The sequence below is a fragment of the Schistocerca cancellata genome, chromosome 4 (assembly GCF_023864275.1).
Source record: "Schistocerca cancellata isolate TAMUIC-IGC-003103 chromosome 4, iqSchCanc2.1, whole genome shotgun sequence".
NCBI classification, from domain to species: domain Eukaryota; kingdom Metazoa; phylum Arthropoda; class Insecta; order Orthoptera; family Acrididae; genus Schistocerca; species Schistocerca cancellata.
This window is the reverse complement of record NC_064629.1, coordinates 644,760,969-644,778,117: the sequence shown is the minus strand read 5'-3', so window position 1 is coordinate 644,778,117 and position 17,149 is coordinate 644,760,969. Positions and strand designations below refer to the sequence as shown.

Sequence of the window (17,149 nt, the reverse complement as noted above, 5' to 3'; positions counted from 1 at the left end):
TTATTTTGTTGACCATTTTGAAAGGTTTTTAGAAAGTTTCGATGATTCCACTTACAGCTGCTGTTATATTTTCTATTCTATGTGTCAAATGCAATAAAGAGATTAGGGAAACAATGGAAAATGTAAATATGAATAGCTGGGACAGGAATTTAAACGCCGTTCTCCAGCACATGAGGCCTGTGTGCTAACTACTGCGAAAACTCATCCGATAAGAGCTTGTCGACATAATTTGCCAAGAAATGCTACAGGCTTCCATTAGCAAAATTAGCTTATTAAAGTTCTGCGTTGATGCTGATATCTGGCGCTGATTCCGGTCTCTTCATCTTTGCCGCAGAACAAGAAATAGTTGAGTACCGGTTTGGTGTGTTGTGCTGTGGTGCGAGTGTAAGTAGTAATACATTTCCAGTGACAAGACTTTCAGTTAAGGTTTCCTGAAAATGGCCGATTATTACAGTAGATTATATTCATGCCACATTTATCGAAACATGTTCGTATTTGGGTTCCAATGTCAACAATACAGTTTTATATTCTCCGCACTTGTCACATAATACGAAGTAGGCAACTGTACTGGGAGGCTTAATGTCTATGAATATATTCTCATGTAGGTTGACACAAGTGTTATGAACTAAGAGCGCAGTATTAAGTTGGAGTGTACTACTCTTGGTCTGTTTAATCTGTAGTAGCAGGTCACAACCATCAGTGTTTACCGACTGAAACGGTATAGCCGGCTTGATCCAACTTCCAGACAGCAGTATGAGGTGGAAATTTAGATTTCCAAACGTTGATAAGAAGACATTGGATGAAAAGTGAGAGACTGGACATTTGCGTATGCTGTGGTGAGTGCTGAGTGTTCTGCTGTCGTCATCTGCCTAAGAAGGTCGTTTACAGAGATAAGGGGGGAGCTACCGAGATGCCGTTTCCAGAACAACGCATTCCAAGGAACGGGAGGTACCTGATAGTTTCAGGCATAGGGAAGAAGGAGTTGATCGCACCAGCGTCAGCTTGCACCTTTATGTGAGGTCATGTGCTATGCGCGAAGAACTGGGGAACTGTGACAGAATTCAGAAACAGATGAAATTACACGAAACTATAAGACCATACAACATCTGTAGGTCCATCTCCGGGAAAGTAGTTATTGCACGCAAATGAGAAATAATGAATGAAAGACGAAGAAATAACACTTCAGTTGTAGAACATAACTCTCAGGAAGGGGAATGCCGTATTAAAAAAATTATCTGGGCTATTATCCTGCGGTGTAATGGATTTCTTGGAGAAAATCATGGACCACTATGAGTAACTCTGGATATTTTGGTAAGAGTGACACTTTAGGTACAAACAGTGCAATAAAATAACTATAGAGGTGGGTCACGTTACTTTAATGTAATAATGATAGTTGAAAGAAAGATTTTAAGTGTAACTGTTTTGCATTAATAAATGCGGAAAACAAACGAAAAATAACGTTGGATGTAAAATAAGCAAACAAATAAATATTAAAATTATAATGACTATCAGTGAGGTGAAATACTATTTCAACAGGTATGTCATTATTGTAACTATTACCAATGAACACTAAAATACTCACCATTACAATGAATATGAAAAAAATGGAGAACATTATAAAAACCAAATTGTTAGTAATGAAGCGAACAGTAAGAAGAGACTGTAAAGATTCAGCGAACATCAAATAATATGAACTAACGAACCTATGACATCAAATGTGAATGAAATTACTTTCAGTTCGTCCAGTTTATTTCAAATTTAATAACTGAACTGTGCTGTTGACCCTTCTCTCGCTGTATAAATATTTTACAATTATTCTTCTGTGTTGTGTCCAAGTTTTCGTTAAACCTATCTGTTATAGTTAGTAATTTTAAGTAAGGTCACTTCTGAAAGCTGTGTGTTTAAAACCTGCTTTGATAATAATATACTCTAAATAAAACTTAAATTGATACTTAATGTTCGCAGCACAACACGATAATTGTGTGCTGATAGCTGCTTAAAGCCACTTAAAAAACAAAAACATCCACAACTAGTTCATTTTAGAAGAAAATTATAGTACGTTACTATTATGTTTTACTCCCTACAGTCAAAGTATCTCTATAAAACTTTGTTCAAATTTCTAATAATGACAAGACTCCTACGTTCATAATCAAATAACGGCAAACACTAAAACATGCGACCAATGGTTTCTCTATCTACAAACGACTTAACATGCATATCTTTGAATAGGTTGATAACGAGCTTGTTTTAGGTATTATCTCCTGAAGAAGGCCTTGGATGTGCCTCCAATTCAATTGGCTTCACACAAAGTGGTAATTTTTAATAATTGTATATCGGTGGGGTATAATACAACAACGGAACTACAGTATGAAACTTCGCACTGTTACCACTAGTACAAATGAAGCATTGTTTCTGCCTTTGAAGCTCAATGATGAAATTATATTATGTATAAAAGATGAAGTAAATCATGTATAATGTCAACAAAAACAGCGTGTTGCTGAAAATCAAATGAAAACTCATTAAGAGAAAACATGCTAAACAAGCCTTACTTCCTCACTTACTGTTTAAGCTAACAAGGAAGGTGCGTAATCTCTAATGCTCACAACCGCACGAAAGTGTACTTAGAGTATAAATCACTCTTCCCTAAAACAGTGGTATGAACGATTCGCATGCAAATCTACGCGTCTTCCCACGAGGATCATTTGAATTATCACCTTCTCAAGGCGTAAGAGAGGAACTTTCGTAACGCGAAGAAACATAAATCGGTATAATAGGACCAAAAACACGTGAAAGACAACAGTATAGTGCACTTCACTTGATGTGCACTTGTTTAAGCAATATAAGCTCTACATGAGAAGTATGATTGATGATTAAAATATGAAAAACCACTTTGAAGTGAGTCTATTTTATCAGTCTTTACAAGCTACTTGACAACCTTAACTCAAAATATCACTAGCCTTCACTCTGTGCTATGCAACCAATTTTCTGCACCAAAGTACCAGCACATGTTATAATATGTTAGGCAAACGGGAGCTTATGGCATTGGTATAATAATATAGCTTTGAAATGAAATTAGTGTGACGTTTGTTATTGCACTGCTTGAATGCAGAATTGGTGTTGAATGTGAAAATGTAGCTTCTGTCAGATGTGAATATTGTTCTGTTCCATTTTGTTTTGACCACTTCATTGAAATTCCGCACCAGTACTTTGAAGACGGAATAGCTGTGCAGCATTGCAAGTCAAGAGAAAAGGTTCGTTGTTCAGACAGTATAATTATTACAAGCAGAGGGAAATGTAGGAATAAGTCACAATACTGAAATATGTGAGTTTTTGTCCTATTATACCAATGTATTATTTCTTCGCGTCACCATGTTACTTTATTAGGCCATGAACAGATGATGATTCAAATGTCTCATATGCTAATACGCGCAGTGTTGCATGCTAATGGCACATGCGACTGTTTTTTTGGGATGAGTTACTTATATTCTGAGCATATTTTCGTGCGGCTCTGAGCGTTCGAAGTCAAGCACTTCTCTTGTAAGTAGAACCATGAAGTAAACTTAGAAAACTTTCACAACTTTTCGCTTGTTCATTAAATTGTTGTCAAAATGTTCTGTCAAAACAGATAACGGGAAACACTGCAACATGTTTTCAGTGAAGTTTATCCGTTATTCATGTTGTGGAACACGCCACTCAGCGTTAATTAAATACAAGATGCTCGGAAATTCCCGTTACAAACTTCTGGGACTAGTAGAAGGGGGTGAGTACATAATATTTTGAATACGAATCCATATCTGGAAACGTACCGTTTCTGTGTTACAGCCGGTGAAAACATCTTTTCTAGGTAGAAATGCAACAGGGAAAAGGGTAGTCATGGTGGGCGGTGGTTACGTCTGTTCGGCTGATGTCAGTTGACGTCTGCGTACCTCTCTGACCTGATTCGAGCCTCATTCGCGTGTCTATGAGTGTTATAGTAACATGGTTGAATACACGTTTGCAGAATCCACTTACATGATCCTTCTGAATGGCGAAACTCACATAATGGAAGGGCTACTCTTCGTCTTTATCAAGATCGTTCTCCACAACTTTTGAGTCCATCGCTTACCCTTTTAGCCACAATTACCCAAGTGAAATCGTATAACAAGTAATTTGCTGGGTCACACCTAATCAATTACTTATAAAAATAGTCGCGTTACCAACATATTTTCACATGGTTGTAGCACGGAATTGGCACGTTTCCGGAGATGGGTTCCAATTCAAAATAATACATACCCACTCCCCTCCACAAGTCCTAGCAGTTTGTAATAGGAATTTCCGAACACCCTGTATAACTACAGATAACTAACATCAGACACTTTTGAAACAGCTTAGAGCCTTCTCAGCCTCATTTTCAAAAGGGGCATCTTTATCACACAGGAATTTTCATAGCGAGGTGTTGGGTACTGGTTATCTGACGATACGACATACTTTAATTTGTCGCTATGACTGATAGTTACATAGTAAACTGTGTCAGAAAACGAAGTCCTGTAGTTATTGCTGCACTATTCGTACTACTGTAGTTAAATATCTACATTCCAGAAATTTATTTTCTACACAGCGTGCCATTTGACTATCGTTTATGGCGTAAAATGGCAGTTAGTCCTATCTCCTTCTCACAAAGTCAGTATACACCATTACGCTACCAAAGTAAACTTGTAACTTGTGCATGCACAGTCTGAAGATAAGCCTGAACAGGCTCAAAAACTAGTGTATGGAAATATGTAGGTTTCAAAAGTGCCTGATCGCAGTTATTTGTATTCATAGTCAAACATACTACCATTGTTTATTTCCATTTTGAGAATAAACACTTTGTCCAAGTAGGCTGTATTCTTTTTAACATCTATGCGATTGGCCAATGTCAACCTTTGTCATTTTCAACCACGTATCTTAAGCTTCCAGCTTCATTTTACATTATAATATATCGCTGATACATGTGGAAAAGATAATATATCATTTCTGTTGCACAGAAGTAAGATGCTTTCCTGTCCACTTGTACCAGCCAGTACATAGGCTGGATAAAAAGTGTTGGCAACCCTGCTATAATTCATACCAAACTTAATAGATAGACGTTCACCATATTATATGCTCTCAGTATAATCGTCCCACATCTCGATCACCTTCCTCTACACAGATGGTATCTACATTTACATCATACTCCTCAAGCCACCTAATGGTGTGTGGCGGAGGGTACTTTCGGTACCACCATCTGACCCCATCAACACTGTTCCACTCGCGAATAGTACGTGGAAAGAATGACTCTGTATTGGCTATAATTTCTCAAATTTTCTCCTCGTGGTCAAAACGCGAGTTGTGTGTGGGGGGAAGTAACATGTTTTCCGACTCCTCCTGAAAAGTGCTGTCCCGAAATTTCAATAGTAAATCTCTCCGTGATGCGCAACGCCTCTCTTGTAACGTCTGCCAGTGGAGTGTGATGATGATGATGTTTGGTTTGTGGGGCGCTCAACTGCGTGGTTATCAGCGCCCGAGCCAGTGGAGTGTGTTTAGCATCTCCGTAACGCTATCTCGCCAGCTAAACGATCCCGTGACAAAACACGCCGCTCTTCGTTGGATCTTCTGTATCTCCTCTATCAGTCCTACCTGATAGGGATCCCAGATACTAATAGATGAACAATATTCAAGAATCGGGCGAACAAGCGCCTGATGGCTACTTCTTTCGTGGATGAATTACATTTCCTTAAGATTCTTCCGATGAATCTGAGTCTGGTATATGCTTTTTTGTGTGGTCATTCCACTTAAGGTCCCTCTGGATAGTTACGCCTAGATATTTCACGGCAGTCGCTGCCTCCAGATGTTTGTCGACAATAGTGTAGCTGTACAGTAGAGGATTTTTTTCCCTATGTTTGCGCTCCGACTTCGTGCTACTTCAATCTTTATCCGCGCATGTTGTTCGTGTTTCCTAAATTTACTGTTAGGGAGCTTGGACTGGCCTCCCACACATTCAGACAGTACACTCTGCAACTGACTGAAACACAGCCGTTGCCGGTCATTGCACTGACCTGCTATCAGCTACAGACAATGCGTATGCCATTGGATACACATCCTTCATGTTACAGCAGTGTTGCCACAACTTTTTATCGAACACTAGTATTAAAATATAAAATTAAGTTGGAAGCTTATGATACGTGCTTTAAATGATCAAAGGTTGAAAATGGCCAATCGCATAGACAATAAAAAGAATACAGCCTACCTTGACCATATTTTCATTCTCAAAATAAGTTGAGGCTGTGGACCCCCACAAAAAATTTAAAATTTATTTCCATTTCCTAACACGGATTTCTTTCGAATATCTGACGTAAATTTATTACATTTTTGCAGCTCGGGGTAATGCCTCACGAGGGGCCGCTTCATTCTGTACAATACTTCCATCACCCACGAAACACGGCCTACAGACTGGATAAAGGCGGAATTTCACGCAGCTCTTCCTGAGTCATCTCCCCGCCCGACATGAGATGTGCGATGTCCAACAGCTAACTCAGTTACCAGCCACGGTAGAGATCCCTCGCAGTTGTAGCTAACACTCCACGAACCATCCGAGTTACTCCACTTTCATTCCGACGCTAGACTGGGCAGTTTCCTGCACTTCTTGCCGTCTGGGACAATGACTGCATCGTTTATCTGAGAAAGCACTCGCTCCTAGTCTTTTGGAGGTAGTAGCTGTACCTGCAAGCGGGGAAGGGAGCGCGGGGGAAAGTTTGCTACCTGATAGCGCTGGCCGCAGCAGCGGCCGCAGCACGCGTGCAGCAGCCCGGGGTGGCTGGCGGCGGAGTGCGCCGGGCTCGCCAGCGGCGACGGCGACCCCGGCCGCTTCGGCTGCCCGTTGTACGGCACCTCCATCTCCACGAACTCTCGGTCCTGCAACACAAAGCCATCAAATAATGCGGCTGCGCTCTACCAAAACTACGGTTCGCTAGTTTCGGTACAGTACATAAATGACGTAGTAAATGGTTGGATTACGGAAGTATTGGCAGCATCGGTAGCGAAAGAAACAGAGGGAAACTAGGAGCCGCCGACTTCTCTTTGTTTATTTGTATGTTTATTTTTCATATAATTAAAACCACATATTGTTCATTGTTAGTCCATTGTGTACTTTATATCTTTACAAAATATACAAATATCTTTACAAAATGTAAATAATTAGTTGATCGCTTAACTTCTGCACTTTCGTATAACCACAGCAATTACTTTTGATACAAGTCCAGTTTACACACACAAAAATAAAGAAAGACTATATACTTATTGTTAGTCTTTATGGACAGTGTCTTGAAAGGAGGATATAAGATGAACATCAACAAAAGCTAAACGAGGATCATGGAATGCAGTCGAATTAAGTCGGGGGATGCTGAGGGAATTAGATTAGGAAATCAGTCACTTAAAGTAGTAAAGGGGTTTTGCTATTTGGAGAGCAAAATAACTGATGATATAAAATGTAGACTGGCAATGGCAAGGAAAGCGTTTCTGAAGAAGAGAAATTTGTTAACATCGAGTATAGATTTAAGTGTCAGGAATTCGTTTCTGAAAGTACTTGTATGGAGTGTAGCCATGTATGGAAGTGAAACATGGACGATAAGTAGTTTGGACAAGAAGAGAATAGAAGCTTTCGAAATGTGGTGCTATAGAAAAATGCTGAAGATTAGATGTGTAGATCACATAACTAATGAGGAGGTATTGAACAGAATTGGGGAGAAGAGGAGTTTGTGGCACAACTTGGCAAGAAGAAGGGACCGGTTGGTAGGACATGTTCTGAGGCATCGAGGGATCACAAATTTAGCATTGGAGGGCAGCATAGAGGGTAAAAATCGTAGAGGGAGACCAAGAGATGAATACACTATGCAGATTCAGAAGGATGTAGGTTGCAGTAAGTACTGGGAAATGAAGAAGCTTGCACAGGATAGAGTAGCATGGAGAGCTGCATCAAACCAGTCTCAGGACTGAAGACAACAACAACAACAACAACAACAACAACAGTCTTATTGTTAATACGACGTTCTCCATAATGATCAAAGGCAACAGTTTTCTGTTATTATTGATAAGTGTGAAAATCGTTTATGAATAACACAGACATTTTTTTATATAAGTCAACGTAGTATTGAAGCGATGTTTGATATGTTTTTCTTTTGCAATTTAAAAAAAAAATACCTTTTCTTTGAAAGAATTGCTCTTTCCAGCGCTTTAAATAAGTTATAATTTTTTTATTTTCAGTACGCCGTGTCTCTATTTCACGTTAAAAATCAAGAATTTTTCAATAAAACCTGAATTATACATTCAAAATTTCAATTTAGTTACAAATAGAGTTTATTTTTAAGTAACAGACAGGAGGGTAACTAAGTAGAACCAGAATGTTCTTTAAGTTATGTGGCCCTTTTTATATCCACACTGTTTCTAGGCGGCTCACTCCTTACTATTTATAGCGGAATTTAGTAAGAGACTGGTCGCTATACGTAAACAAAGCGATCGAAATGAGGTAATGTCCAATAGGTATGCAACACACCTGACATACAGGAACGCGGTTGCGGTCTTAACTGAGCAAAGCTACTAGGAAAAGCCTACGCTTACTTAGGATACTCTACGGTAGCCTATGGTAACTTTATAACTCTAGTAAAGAATAATATCGACATAGATGGAATTAACTTAAGGAAAGGAGGCTAATGAACAACTTAGTTATCATACAAAGAGTAAAAGTAATAACAGGAGATGAGCTGTCAGAAGGAACTAAAATGTTGCCAGGGGTTAGACAAGGCTGTTGTCGCTCACCTCGTCTATTTGGATGATTTATATAAAACTGTTTCTAACAAGAGACTGCAGTGAGAATGAAAAGAAGGATAATCTTTGCTGATGGCATTTATACTGAGTGAAAATGAAAAGCTAGTTAATATTTAAGATATGTTGAAAGGACTAAACACCAGATCTGAGGAATGTGGACTGAAGATAAATGTCAAGAAGACTAAGGCATTGATTTTCACAAGGTGATCAAGAAAGGTAAAAGTGAAAATTTGTTATTAGTTAGTGGAAGAAGTTGATAACTTCAGGCGTTATTATAGGGCGTACTATTATCTGTGGTCCAATAAATAAACAATTAAGAAAAATTTTCGATAATGATAAAAGCCGAATAAACGAATAAAAATTTTGTGCTGTGGCCTGGGCTTGAATTTCAATCCACTCCTTCAGAACATTTTCCCTTTCTTAAATCGTCAAGATTGCCTATTTAAGAAGGAAAAATAGGCTGAGGGAGTGAAATGAAGTTTGTGCTAGGGAGGGCATTGGACTAGGGTAGTCAGTGCACATGTGTTTGTTATACTGCTCTGGTGGTGTAATGGCTAGCATATCTGTCTAGTAAGCAGGCAACCTCAGTACAATTACTGGCTGCAGCACGAAGTTTGATACATTTCTTCACATTCTGTCATTATCGAAAATAAAACTGAGACTCATATGTCTCAAAGAAAATTTAGTTCCATCAGATCAATTAAGAAAAAGATTAGAGGAGCGTTTTGTATGAAATGTTTCCCTGTATGTTGCTAAAACATGGACACTGCATGGAAGTGCTTAGAGGCTTTTGATCTGTGGATACAGAAAAGAATTGAAGATGTGAAATGTGGAGACAAATTCAGGATTACATTTTCATTACAGAGGATGAACGATAAACACTGCAAACAGTTAAGAGGAGGAAAGGAAACTTGTTAGGGCACTAGATGAGATGAGACTATGTAATAAAAGATACGCTAAGGGAATGGTGACTGGGAAGAGAGGAGGAACGGAAACTTGTTAGGGCACTACATGAGATGAAACTATGTAATAAAAGATACGCTAAGGGAATGGTGACTGGGAAGAGAACCAGTGAAGGAAGAAGAAGAAAAAATTAACTGACATCATCAGGATAAATGTATCGTATGCAGCTATATGGTATGGCATAAAACTGGGAGGCTTGCAGTATGTGGAATTTGCTGCGACAGACCTGCCTAATGAGAGCAACACATCATCATTATCATCGAAATAAGGAACATTAAAAATAATTGCAAGTTCCATATTTGCAGTAAATACAGCAGACACTGAAACATAAATAACATGAAACATACGTAACGTGGTCATAGTACTGCTTATAAGTAAAACCACTTATGAGGGGTGAATCTGAATCGTGCCGGTAGTAGCTAGTAGCATGCAACATCCGTTTACTCCTCGAAGGGAAACGAGATAACTTGTTGAACGGACTTTACCAAGTCACAGGGAATAAAACAAGCACACAGTACCTACCAGTATCCATGGGTGTGTGAGGACCTCGCAAATACCTTCATGTCTTAGAGTACTGAATTAACTAGGTTGGCAATGAAGGATATATTACATACTTACTGTAATTACCAACTCTATGGAGGCAACCCTCAACTATGTCTCAGTGCCACACCGCAAAACCTTAAAGCTAATTATAATATTTATGAAGGGACAGCTCCAAGCTGTTTCCCAACAGTCTAACAAAATATAATTTATATGCAACACCATTAAATCACAAAAAATTTTCATGGATCATCATATACTAACAAACAAAAGCTTTACTAACACAGGAGACCTAATCAAGAAAATCAAAGTTATTGATACCGCTACGACAGCAACAATTCTGTCTTTCGACGTTACGTCAATTTACTCTCGTATATCCACAGGAAAAGCCATAAATATCGTAGAAAAGAAACTGAAATAACACAAGAGGGCCTCAGATATGCAAATATTTGATACTGAAATTATCCTAAGGTTAAAGACAGAAAAAAAATTACTTCACTTTCAACTGAATATTTTATTTGCATCTGGAGAGATCTCCAATCAGTGAGACAGAGGTCAACTTTCCCTGGACCATGTTATTGTGCGATAAAAAGCATATAAATCAGTATGCTGGTATCGAAATGTAGATAACGTAACTTGTCTCGTAGGTGAAATACAGAGCCAGACAGAAGAGATATACAACAATATCAACACAGTTCATTCCCCATATACACTTTACCAAGGAACCAGAAGAAAAAATAATATCAGTTTTTCTTGTTCTCACAGCAATGAGAAACAATGATCAACATGATTTCTCCATACACAGAAAAAGCACAACCACTAGCTGTCATCCACAGCATAAACCTTCGAGAGGCAACGAAAATTTCAACTTCAGTATTTTGCATTATTATTGACCGGATTTTAAAATTTTAAATGCTGCCATAAGCTACTTATTAAGAAGTATAATCTTACGTCTGACACAGTAACATAAGTATTACAGTTAGGAACTGTGTGTTTGCTATGAAGCAGTGTAACTGACGGCGCGCAAATACTCACACATTGTTCATCCAGTATTTCAGATGGAGGGAACTTAGCGACTTTCAAGGAGCTTTACACGTAATTTTAAACATTTACAAAACTTTTTCTTGCTGTCACCTCCCACAAAATGATGAAATAGCTTACTACATTTTTGCTGTTCAGACAGTAAAACTTCAACATAAGACATGATGTTTCAATTTATTATTACTTTGTTACCGAGTTTATTCTCAGCGGTCTGCAGACAACATTCACATATGTCAATGAATATATGACACATAATTCTGGAGATATGACATCATAAACATAGAGATGTGTGAAAAACATGCTTTTGCTTAAAATAGAGCGCAAAGTATCCTGACTATATTCATTCAGTATTTCATAATGAGAGAACTTAGCGAGTTCCAAAAAATTTGAAGCATAATTTTAAAGCTTTTCTTAAATTTTTCTCGTTTATATGTTTAATATCGAGTATGCAATAAATTAACTCGTTTGTAAAGTAATCAGATCTTGGAAGCTGTTTTACAAAAGGATCTAGATTCCTTAAAAAATCTGGGGTTTACTGTTACATAATATTCCAGATTCATACACATTCATAAACAGAACACCACACAAACTTCAAAATTACACACTTGAACTCAAGATAATTTAAAAAATTGCTATTTTGAATGGATATAAAACAGATACCATCAACAAGCTGAACCTCAAAGTAAAAATGAAAGTTATCACGCAATCATCCAGATGTAGAATAAGAAAATTTATAGAAGTAGCACACAAATAACTCAATAGATCACATTACATCAGAGAAGCAGAAATAAGCGGTACTCACTACCACATACTAATAAAGTAGAATGGGAAACACAATGAATAAACAAAGAATCCCAATAGCCTGTAGAACAGACAACAGAGCACAGCAAAGAAAACACTAAGAACAAGCGGAATAACCTTAGATATACACACATCAAAAAAAGTTTTGCGTCACCTCGGTTTCGAGAGTTCCGGAACCTGTACAGAAAATTGGAATAGAGATCAACATAAACATCATTTCTGCCCTTTTTATTGCTCATGAAAACCACACACTGCATGTTGTATCACCACACAGCGAGACATTCAGATGAGGTGGTCCAGATTGCTGTACACACCTGTACCTCTAATACCCAGTAGCACGTCCTCCATAAACAGCTCTTTTCAATCGATCCCAGGCCTGTTCGAAAGGGTTCATGTCTGCAGAAGATGCTGGCCACTCTAGTCGAGCGATGTCGTTATCCTGAAGGAAGTCATTCACAAGATGTGCACGATGGGAGCGCGAATTGTCGTCCATGAAGACGAATGCTTCGCCAGTACGCTGCCTATATGGCTGCACTATCGGTCGGAGGATGGCATTCAGGTAATCGTACAGCCGTTACGGCGCCTTCCATCGCCACCAGCGGCGCACGTCGGCCCCACATAATACCACCCCAAAACAGCAGGGAACCTCCACCTTGCTGCACTCTCTGGACAGTGTGTCTAAGGCGTTCAGCCTGACCGGGTTGTCTCGAAACACGTCTCCAACGATTGTCTGGTTGAAGGCATATGCTACACTCATCGGTGAAGAGAACGTGATGCCAATCCTGAGCGGTCCATTCGGGATGTTGTTGGGTCTATCTGTACCGCGCTGCATCGTGTCGTGGTTGCAAAGATGGACCTCTCCATCGATGTCGGGAGTGAAGTTGCGCATCATGCAGCCTATTGCGCAGAGTTTGAGTCGTAACACGACGTCCTGTGGCTGCGCGAAAAGCATTATTCAACACGGTGGCGTTGGTGTCAGGGTTCCCCCGAGCCATAATCCGTAAGTAGCGGTCATCCACTGCAGTAGTAGCTCTTGGGCGGCCTGAACGAGGTATGTCATCGACAGTTCCTGTCTCTCTGTATCTCCTCCATGTGCGAACAACATCTTTTTGGTTCACTCTGAGACGCCTGGACACTTCCCTTGTTGAGAGCCCTTCCTGGCACAAAGTAACAATGTAGACGAGATCACTCTACGGTATTGACGGTCTAGGCATGGTTGAACTACAGACAACACGAACCATATACCTCCTTCCTGGTGGAATGTCTGGAACTGATCAGCTGTCGGAACCCCTCCGACTAATAGGCGCCGCTCAGGCATGGTTGTTTACGTCTTTGGGCGGTTTTAGTCAAAGGGACTGTGTCTGTGATACAATATCCACAGTCTACGTCTATGTTCAAGAGTTCTGGGATCCGGGGTGATTCAAAACATTTTTTTTGATTTGTGTATTTAACGATGTAGGAATATACCAACTCAATGGGAAGACTGGCCAATTTCACCAAACAGGACGAAATTGTACGAACTTAAGTATAAGGAACACATAATATACGAGAGCTTTACGGAAACAGATGTACGCATTCTGAAACAACGCAAAAACCTAAGCCGAAAATACGCAACAGAAGGACATTCTTACGTAGAAAAGACGCTAGCTGAAAGCAAGAACGTTAAAAATGAGCACACAGCAATGTGTATAAGCACATCAAACACACGTCTCTCTCACTCTTACCCTCCCCTCTCGCCGATCAACTTGTAACAAACACAGTTCACCAGAACCCCACCCTTGCATTCAAGTGCTCGTGGCACACATAACATAAACAAGATTTTGCGACAGTTGAATGTTTGTAAACATCTTGTGTAGCCTCCAGTGAAACAGTGTTTAACAGAGACATTCTCTGGAAGAGAAAGACTGCCACGAGACGTGAGTAGGCTAAATAAACGTATTCTTATTTTCACGCATAGTTTCACTGAAGAATAACAAACTGGCGTAACTTGCAAATAAATGGTCACTAAGGCAGCAGAAACAATAACAGACAATTGTATATAGGACTATATGGCGGTGCTTATACCCGCTGAAATGTTTTCAAAACAATTACATAACAAATCGCAACTAACATGTAACTCACAATATTATAATTCTTTAAGGTGTAAATGGCAAACCAAGATTTCCAAAGCACCGTGAGTTTTGTGTCACACACCTAGTTAACACAATCTTGAAGAAGATCATTTAAATACAGACACTTTCAGTATTCCTAACAGGAATTTTCAAATAAAGTAAGTTCGTCACCTGTTCTTTACACAAGAAACGATAACACGAGAATAACTATAGCGTTGCAAGAAAAATATTTTTTTTTTGCTTTTGTATTTTTCTGTTGGAGCTTGTAAATCAATTATGTTCTCTTATATATTGCCAAAATCGTTACGCAATAATATGTTTATCTACTTTATATAATGTAAATGTTCTGGTACGACGTAAGAAAGGGTTAGAAGCCCCTGATGTGGCGTGAATGATCAATCGATGCTTCACGTGACCGAACAAGCAATGAAGACAGCATTAAGCCACAAGGAAACAGAGAAAAACTGGTCCGCTCCGTAAATCCTAAGAATTGCAAACAGCTGTGTTATGATTAACATCTGGTTGCAGAAGGGTATCGCGTTCGGGTAACACGTGTAACGGCATTCAGGGAATGACAAATACTGCCGAGCTGAGGGAGAGTCATTCACGAAGCCACATGGAAGGACAAAACAGCGAAGGGTTGTCAGCCTAGAGATCACAGAGGGCGAGTAGTTGTCGTGAAGCCATCAAGATGTGAGGAAGTCAGTTGTGCCGGCCGGTGTGGCCGAGCGGTTATAGGCCCTTCAGTCTGGAACCGCGCGCCCGCTACGGTCGTAGGTTCGGATCCTGCTTCGGGCATGGATGTCTGTGATGTGCTTAGGTTAGTCAGCTTTAAGTAGTTCCAAGTTATAGGGGAGTGATGACCTCAGATGTTGAGTCCCATAGTGCTCAGAGCCATTTGAACCATTTTAAGTCAGTTGTGGACGCGCAGATCTGTCGTTCGGAGATGTCACTGTCACCCAAGTAGGCGTGAAGCAATAACGCGAGAGGCTCGCGAGTTTTCAGTCGCCGGAATCAGAAAGAGATTCACACACCAAATGCGTATCCACAGCACGAGAAGACGCTAATCTGCTACCGACCTATACTACCACAGTTAGTAAAGACTTCCTTCATCTACTTCTAACAGAAAGCATTACCATTTTCCGTCACTAGAATATTTAACTAGTAGTCTTTTATTCGCCATCCGTAATTAAAATGAGAGAATAGTTTCAGGTCTACCGCCACGGGACTTGTCTTGCATGGTGGTTCCTGTATCGTGCACGGAAGGTATTATGTTTAGCGTACTCATGTCCAAGTGCTGTTGTCCAGAATTTCCTTGTCAAATATTTTACTTTTCCGCCACCCACTTATTGAATCTTTAATTTCTTACTAGCCCACAGCGACCCTTTCAACCAAAGATAGCCGACTACGGCTGTTGCACTGTTAACGGCCTTTTCACCGTGATTCAGCTATTCATTGTAGAACTTGGGCGGTGGAGTTTTGGGAGAGATCTGTACATTTAAGCCGACCATTGCTGTTACATTGTTGATGGCCTTCTTACGGCTGTTCAGTTGCTCATTCTAGACATTTGGCGCTGGAGTTTTGGAAGAGCTCTGTGCATTAAGGGCCTCACTAGTTACTTCCACGTAAGTTCGATGGTCCGGCCGCTGTCAGAAGACCATGTCTCCATAAACAACTGTACAACTACAATCAATCTTTGTGAGATTTGACGTTTCTTCATACACTGGTAGAGGAATTCATCTATTTCCGTATCTGTGGCGCAAAAAAATTCAAGGCAGGCCAATATCGTCAGGTACCACTATGTGTAATGGCTTTCATCGTTTACACAGTAGGAACTCATTCAGTAAGAATGGTAAGTTTGCCATCTTCACTAGTAACACACTTATCTAATAGCATTTTCACTCTCTACGTTCAGGGTGGGAAAGATTGCATCCATAAACAGTAATATTCGAGTCTACGCCTCATCATTTCACAAAAAATGCATCAACTTGCTATTATTATTATTATTATTATTATTATTATTACTGGTATTGTAGTAGTAGTAGTAGTAGTAGTAGTAGCAGTAGAAGTATCAGTTATTGTTGCTGTTGTTATGGTAGAAGCATTTTCTTTATTTTCACAACGAATTATTTTAGTTTAGGGGTTGGAGGTACACTCCGTGGCATTTCCAGTTTCGTAATCAATAGTTCCATTTTCTTTTATGTGATTTCACACTTTTCGCCAGGTGTGAACAGTTCCACAAATACTGTCCTGTATCTCAGTACTTTTACTGCATCCAGCAATTTGCGACAGAGCTCGCTTGTGAATGTGTGATATTGACTCCATAGCACAAATTCTGACAGGTGTGGTTTCAGTTTTCAGCTACTACATATGGCTCATTTCTGTATTTACGCATATTATGAGCAGCTTTATCACTAATGTCTACATTTCATGGGATTGCTATCTCAACTAAGCGCCACAATCCCTTACCTAACTACAAGGACACGGTAATAGACTCGTTAACTGCAACATTTGTATGTGCATACTGTAATATATTGATTATTCCTTGCTAATGTAGTGTTATCTTGAAGCTGTGAGAAAGGAGGACAGGCGCTCCAAGGCGCGGAAGCAGAGACGCTGCTGAGGGCAGACGAAACTAGGAGAGATATTGTTCCATGAAGTACAACGTAAGGGGAGAACCTTGCGAAAATGCAGACGCCCCCAGACGCGGTCCCAGGGCGCTAGTTATTCTTCAAGGAATTAACATGTAACTTTATATGTCGTCTAGACGCTGTGGTAGGTTGCCACCATAGAACTTGGTAACCAACAGACGCGTACTAGCGTATAAAGCCAGCCCTGAGAACAGCAACGTCAGTAGGCTCACAAGGGTTAGA

General features: G+C 39.8%; 1 protein-coding gene across 2 annotated transcripts in view; it reads right to left on the bottom strand.

Annotated features, from left to right (window-relative positions):
- Positions 1–17,149, bottom strand: part of LOC126183280 (potassium voltage-gated channel protein Shal) — a 1,105,332-nt gene that overhangs the window by 269,200 nt on the left and 818,983 nt on the right. For both annotated transcript variants that reach the window (XM_049925108.1, XM_049925109.1), the window contains exon 4: positions 6,760–6,912. In XM_049925108.1, the coding sequence (XP_049781065.1) occupies positions 6,760–6,912 (153 nt within the window). The remainder of the gene's footprint in view (positions 1–6,759; positions 6,913–17,149) is intronic.